The following is a 7,768-nucleotide window of genomic DNA, read 5'->3' as shown; positions in this document are numbered from 1 at the left end:
TTTTTTTTCTCAAATTTTAGTTGTTAGCGTTTTAACTTTTTCTTGATTACATTAAAATATGAATTTAAAAAAATGTACTTTTGTTTTGATTATTCCATTTTAAATATCACTTCTTTTTGAAAAAAAAAGTTGTACAATTTTTTTTAATTAATAAAAATAATAGGGTAAATGTGCCTCCTTATTTGCATTACAATTTAAATTAAAATCAAATAACATAGCATATTTTCAGTGTTTGGTTGCTCACAAGCAACAATGAACGTTTTTTTGAGCAAAAAGAGAAAGGGGCGATATGTGTCAGCCAACCCCAAGAGGGGGACGATGGTCCACAAAAGGTTGGGAACCACTGCCCTATATCAATGTTTTTTTTAGGGTTCAGTGCTACAGCCTGGCATACATTTTAACCGGTACTCCGAACACTGATGTTTCTCCTAATCTATCCTCAGCAGATATTAAAATATCGAGTAAATATAATATCGACGAATAAATTAATATCAAATCGGATGAACAAACTATTTCGGACATTCACCAAAGCGACTATGTGATGGTTGACATTCACCGGTGAAAATCCACATTCTCTGTATTTCGGTCATAACATATATAATTTTAATGACCTCGGAAAAATTAACGATACGTTTTTGGAAAGTTATGGGCTTTATATTTTTCTATTTAAATCTGCAAAAATAATAAAATTACTTTCCATTTTATAGTTCGAAACACATAGTTTTTAAAAAAAATTATTTTATAATGAATGTTATGTTTTTTACAACGTTATAGAAGGAAATTCTATGCCCAATTCTAAGTATCTCCTGAAACTGTATCACATATATTTAATATAGTGAACTGAAATATCAGTTGCCTTTATTTAATTTGAATTAAAATGAACGGCACCGTGATTCTCTAATCCCTGTTAACAAGTCACCGTTAATATGTGAAACTACTTGAGTGACATATCGAATCACAGGCTATAACATATGTTATATCTCAACCCCCCCCCCCTCTTATGGAATGCTCAAGCATGAATAGAGATTGGATAGTAATTAGGGTTACTCTATTACTAATTGAGCATCGCTTGTTCTGTAACAATGCTTAATGAATGAAGTTCACGATGAGAAATGCTGATTCAAAATTAGTTTTAAATAATATTGCCCATGAATATGATCTTAGGTAATCCTATAAGGAAAAAAAATAATCAAAATAAATATTCATTTTGATGTACATAACTTCAAATTATATTTGTTACTTTAGAGCTTATTTTCGAAACTCTGACGTCACTTGAAATATCCCTTTTTCGCGAATAATAAGCTATTTTCAGAACTGTTATTTGCGACTATAACGTTACCCTTTTTATGATTTTAGTTAGCGTTCTCTATGCTAATTTTAAAACTAGCTTTAAATAGCTGCCCCGTTTTGAAGTTTCCAGATATCAATGCTCCTCCTCTCCGCAACCTTGCAATTTTAAACCCAACCCAGGAGACAAGGGAACTCCTGGATGAAGCATTCACAAAAACTAATTTAGTGGCGGACTTGTTGATGGAACTAACATGCATTTGCGTTACATTAAGAGGAAAACCACTACCTCTCGATTAGTTCACAACAAGCAGATTCTAACCCAGAATCCGTCTACTACTGAGGACATTTTACGTCAACACTGTGGATGGGAGGCGAGCGTTCTATCCCTTAAGCAACCGTGCCTCTCGAATTAATGAATGTAAATATATATATTTATAGATGATCTTTGCAAATATTGCAATTCTTCGGTGAGAGGGCCGGGATAGCCTGGTTGGTACAGGGCCCATGTCCATGAAGTCGTGGGTTCAATACCCTCCGGCCGAAGACTCCCCGTGTAGTAAATGGTGACTGGTGCACGTTAAATCTGTTGAGTCAAAAAAGTCCACCATGTTCCCATAACAAATCATACCCCTGGGGGTACTGATCCAGAAGTTTCCTTGTCTTCTGGATAAGTTCAAAATTACGAGGCTACGGAGTTGAACATTAGCAGTCGTAAACCTGAAAATTGGGTCTGCCGTTCAACGACGGTTATAAAATCTATATATATATTTCTCTTACACGGCACCAAAAAAAAGCCTCATTGCAACTCCCCGAATGNAGAATTCAGTTCACGTGGCTAAATACAAAGTCAACAAAAACGAAACATAACTAAAGCATAAGAAATAAATTATAATTCAAACGAAGTGCATTTTATATCAAAATAAAACAAAGAAATGGCGTAAAAATGGAAATACTTAAATAGGAAATATGAACTTACCTTGAGAGTTTACGATGCTAGTTACCATAAATGAAACAACATCGCTAATCCTGGGGACTATTTTGGCGCAACTCCAAGGGACAACTTAAAATATAGTGTAACCAAAAAATAATCAAAAAATGTCAAAAGAAAAAAAGATAGTTTTGTGAAGATAATGCTATATTATTTTTGAGTATTTCAAATGCTACTGCGATGCTGCATTTTCGGGACTCGTAAGTGTTTACATAAACTGAGAAATATTCTTCCATTTTATTAATCTTTATTTATGCAGAAAATCTACCGCAAATTTTTATAAGATTCTACTTGTTTCTTTTTTTTTAAATAATTAAGTTATTTGGTCATTTTAAAATCGCGTTCTTTTTAACAATATAGTATGCAGGGTAGTTGCGTACTGTGTAGAAATTGATGAGAACTAAAAGTTAATAGTCACCAAGTCAATAAACCACGATAAAAATAAACAAATATGAGCCTATTTAAATGAACTGTTCGACAGTAAATATTATAAAACAAAGTTAAGATGATTTAGATTACTTAAAAGTACCATTTCAAATTCTCGCAAACAGCCAGCCCACAATAAGAAGAGCTTTTAGTAGCGAACTTTGAAATTTTTTATATGGTTGCTATAAAATTCTCAATCAGTTTAAAATTAAACAATGAGCGCTCATCAGTGAGCTACTATTGAAGGAATATGAGCCGTGATAAGATAGAGCGTTCGTCTTCCAATGAGGTAAACAGGGTTCGAATCCCAGCGATAGCTGGTTGATACAAATTCCGCATCCGGTTTGCACCGACCACAGTGCTGACGAAAAATATCCTCAGTGGTAGAGGGATCATGGGTTAGAGTTCCCTTGTCGTCAGGCTGACCACTGGAGGTTTTCTTGGTTTTCCTCTTCATGTAACGCAATTGCGGTTTAATTCCATCAAAAAGTCCTCCACAAAGGTTACAGTTACAGTTAACGTAAAAGAAACGCTATGAAAAAGTTCTCTATTATTACTGTTTTCGTTTGAGCAATCTTTATGTTAATCATGCTGTTACGTGAAGTTTTAGTATAACTCTTACCGTGAATGAACAAAATCAAGAGAATGTCGACTTTCACCGGTAAATGTCAGCTATCACATAGTCGCTTTGGTTGAATGTCCGAAATATTTGTTCCATCCGATTTGATATTAATTTATTCGTTTATATTATTATATTTATTCGATATTTTGATATCTGTTGAGGATAGATTGGGGGAAACATCAGTGTTCGGAGTATCGGTTAAATGAATACTGGGCAATGGCACTTGATCTTGAAAAAACATCAGTGTAGCGGGCAGTGACACTAAACTGGACCTAGTATACATTTCGTACATTTGCAAAAGCGACTATGTGATTGTCACCATTCACCGGTGGAAGTCAACAACCACCCATTTCTGTCACTTCACAGTAACATAACCATAAATACCTAAACTGCTAAAATTAACTTAAACTGAAGTAGTAAAATTGCTTAGTAAATCTGAAGCTACTTATTACAGACTGATGCTATTGATAAACTAAAGAGTAATAGGTGCGCAAGATTTTTATTATAATTTTGTACTTCAGTTGTACATAAGGACAAAAAAAGAAAGCTGCGTTATTATCAACAGGCGTTTGAGTTTAAGGTATGTTTAGTCTACCTAAGCGAAGTTTTATTCACTTACTATTCCGTCAGCGCTATATATTTTACACAATTTAAATCATACAGTATGTGTACCTGGAAATTGAACCATAGAACATATGACATTGTTGATTTTTTAAAAACTATAGGAGAGCAAAAATAAGACTAGCTGTTATGCATTTCATTCCCACACTATAATCTATCAACTTTTTATATAGTTTCTTTAAATAACAGCCCAATATATTTTAGCACGATTCAACATAAATTAAAAGAATTACTTTTACAATATAATGCTATTATTTTCCATCAATTCCTTTTCTTTATTTATTCTATCGCTTTTGTACATAAGTCCGTTGCCATATTTTACACTTAATTTATTGACTATAAATAATATGTACTTATGTAAACCCGTAACTCATTCATTATCTTGTAATCAGGTGGACTCATGTGATGCTATGCCATGAAATTGACAGTAGCGTGTTTCTTGAAGAAAAATATCCTGCTGAACCTTATTTCACCATCTTTAGAATTTCCTTCGTGTTTAAAAAAAAGTAAACGAGGGTTTAATGATTTAATGGCAATTTCATCAACTCTAAATATAGGTTATAAATCGGCTGCCAATTTTTTCCCCGTCAGAAAAAAAGTAAGAAAAAATATCCATCAAAACATAATTTTTTTTTTCTTCAGTAATCTAATTCCAAGATGGCAGCGCATAATGAATAGTTATTCGACACCCTTCATTTCCGCTGGTTGCCACCACTTTCAAAGAAAAGATAAAAAGAAAATCGTCAGCTGATGCTGAAGTCTGGTTGCATACATTTTATTGAACTAATTGCTTAAATGAAAAAGTTATTTTTTACACGTTACCTGTGTTGCGTGTAAAAAAAATACTCACGTAAAATTTGAAAGTGATCGCTATTTATCATTTTGATAAATAATTCCTTAAATTAATTATTTTTTAAATATGGATGATTTTACCAACAAAGCCGAATATCTATCTTATCAATTTTCAGTATTTCTTTTAAAGAAATTCTTCATAAAAATTCTGAAAAGTGAAATAATTTGTTCTTTCCTATAAATTCTAGCATTGAATAATATTAAAGTATTTAAAAACAGCAACAAAAAAATTGTCTTACCAAATTTGAAGTGAAAATTTTGAATCACGTTTTAATGATTCATAAAATGATTTGAAAATCAGAATAACTGTAAAAATGTTTTACAGTTTTTCAAAATTATTTTTACAATTATAAATTTATTCAATTTTAAACATTCTGAAGTATATTTGAAAGTATTCATAATTTAACATTTTCATGAAAAGATATTTTTTTGATTTAATTGTTTTTTTTTTTAAAAATGTTAATGATTTTACTAACTGAGCCAATTTTATCTTGCAGATTTTTGTTATTTTCTTGAAAAAAAAGTCTCCTTAATTCCGTGAAATAATTAGAAAATTTCAAACTAGCCAGTATTGTTTTTTTTTTTTTTTTTTTTTTTTTTTTTTTTTTTTTTTTTTTTTTTTTTTTTTTTNTTTTTGTATTACGGATCAGGTATTGATAAAGTATTATTTTTAAAAAATTTGCAATAAAAAAGCTAATAGAAATTGCCATAAATGTTCAAACTGCAAATTTTAATTTTATAATTTTATATATTTTTTCGAAACAATTTTTACAGGTATGTAGTAATTTAGAAAAGTATACTTTATATACTCATAAACGTATATATTATAAATTTTATATACGTGTTATTTTTTATTTCTGATGCTTGGGTTGTTTATCTCTGTATTATTTTTTTTTGAAGCCTACTTTATTTTTTGGGGAAGTCTGCAATTCTTAGAACGACATTAAATAAATATTTCATTTTAATATTATTAACGCGTAAATTTTTACGGAAATTTATCTCCATGATTATTACAGAAAAGCTTCGACTCGAGAATGCATCGGGACGCTATTAACGATATGAATCTCTTAATGTTTTCAAATTAAATGCAGAAACTAAATAAATAAGAAAAGAAAGAAAGAAAAACGAAATTTTTAAATGTCGCGTGTCGCTCACTGACGTTTGACACTTCCCTATTTTCGTTATCTTAAACCTGGGTCAATTATTTGTAGTTTTAAAACTATGCCCCAATGTCTGCGGATAATCTTTATGAATTATTCATTTCTTCACTTCATTTCGATCTAATATAAATATTTTCCAAAAACCGTTTTATTCACTAATGGATTTTTAAAATGTTCTTTAAAAGTCGTAAGCTGTTTTGAATTAAATAAGGCGGAATTTTTCTAGAAACTATTCAAGCTAGTCTTCGTTAGTATTCCAGGCGCCATTTTGAAAATGCATCACAGTTTTTAATTGAGATTTCCCTTTACAACAGAGGCAATGCCAGACCAGTAGAAGATGTTGTCGCGCCCCGGGCGATACTGAAAACGGCGCCCTTAACTCAATATCGGAAAAAGAATCTTTAAGAAATAAATCGTTGAATTCTCTTGCTGGTGTAGTAATAAAGCTGTAGAGAAATGCTTTTTTTTATTTTAAATTACAATAGTTCTATCAGAGAATTATAAAATCTATATCAATCCTTAATGTTGATTCGGGAAACGTGTGTACAAGATAAATTAGAATTAATTCACTCAAGGCTAAAAAAAAAAAAAAAAAGAGTTAGTTTAATTAATGAGAGCATCACCCCAAGTATTTTAGAATTAATTAATATTTTAAAGAATTAGGTGATATTTTAAATGAGCATAATCTTTTATGGCATACAAATATATGAGCATAATAATTAAAATCTATTTTTTTCGTGCTTTAGCAATCGCAAACAGTTTTATAGAATCTTCCAAAACCAGTTGTTTTTGCGATTTCATTTTCGATACACCCATTGTTGTACTTGTCATTTAATATGTTGTCATTTTGTTAAAAATTATTTTGAAAATGACAAAATTTTTGTCGCAATCTGCCGTAAACGAGTGTCAAGCGAGAGAAATTTAACCAGAATAAAAAAGTTAACATACGAATCTATAATTTATAAAATATTACTTATAAATGTATTTTTAAAGCAAGCAATATTTTAAAAAAAGAAAGGAATAAATAATTTATAGAACATTAAACCTGTGTCTCATTCGGCGTCCCCCTTTCCTGGCGCTCCAGGTGATAGCCGGCCCTCAACAGAAGTGTGTAAAGGTAAGGGCAAAGGGGGTCCTGACCTCTAGTTAATAGGAGCATCTATTTTATCACTTAGGACTCTAAATCTTTGATTCTTTTACTATGATTTCTATTAAGAAATTAAATTCTTATAGTTGATAAAAATTTGTCTCAGGCTCTTTATATTTTTTGAAGAATTAACTATTTTCAAATTTAGTAAGGAAATTTTAGTATCCTTTTTCGTTCAGCAAAACATAATACTTTGTTACAAATAATAAAGTATCAGCTACGAAATTTTCGCTTACATTTCCATAAAATGAGTTCAATGTATGGATTTAGATTTTTATAAAAACAAATATTTTCAATGTTATTTTTTTTTAAATTACAGAGGATTTTTTTACCTTTTTCAATGATTACATTTTCAAGCTACTACTGCATGCTACTACTGTCTACTTACGGGGACCGCTGGAGAAAATTTTCATCACAAATTCAATTTCACCTCCATTGATAATTTAAATTATGGAGGAAACTAAGTTGAGGTAAACTTAGGGTAATCCATGAAGTTTCAAATATGGATTTTTTTTTCCCTAAACGTTGGGGGGAAATTATCTAGCTGTAATTTGTTTGCTTTTTGATATTCTGAAAAAAAGAAATATTTTCAACATTTGAAACTTCTTGGTTTACATGAAATCGATTTTATATATATATATATATATATATATATATTTTGT

General features: G+C 30.5%; 3 protein-coding genes across 5 annotated transcripts in view; 1 reads left to right on the top strand and 2 right to left on the bottom strand.

Annotated features, from left to right (window-relative positions):
• Positions 1–2,369, bottom strand: part of LOC107455177 (uncharacterized) — a 42,030-nt gene extending 39,661 nt beyond the window's left edge. The window contains exon 1 of the mRNA XM_043039793.2: positions 2,267–2,369. Within this exon, the coding sequence (XP_042895727.2) occupies positions 2,267–2,294 (28 nt within the window). The 5' untranslated portion in view covers positions 2,295–2,369. The remainder of the gene's footprint in view (positions 1–2,266) is intronic.
• Positions 1–7,768, bottom strand: part of LOC107455170 (ER membrane protein complex subunit 3) — a 127,719-nt gene that overhangs the window by 42,660 nt on the left and 77,291 nt on the right. The window lies entirely within an intron of this gene.
• The window catches only part of LOC107455175 (Octopamine receptor in mushroom bodies), a 207,486-nt gene that overhangs the window by 178,169 nt on the left and 21,549 nt on the right, over positions 1–7,768 (top strand). The window lies entirely within an intron of this gene.

This window comes from Parasteatoda tepidariorum, chromosome 7 (genome assembly GCF_043381705.1).
Source record: "Parasteatoda tepidariorum isolate YZ-2023 chromosome 7, CAS_Ptep_4.0, whole genome shotgun sequence".
NCBI classification, from domain to species: Eukaryota; Metazoa; Arthropoda; class Arachnida; order Araneae; family Theridiidae; genus Parasteatoda; species Parasteatoda tepidariorum.
Note: the sequence above shows the minus strand (reverse complement) of the source record. Positions and strands in the feature narration are given on the sequence as shown.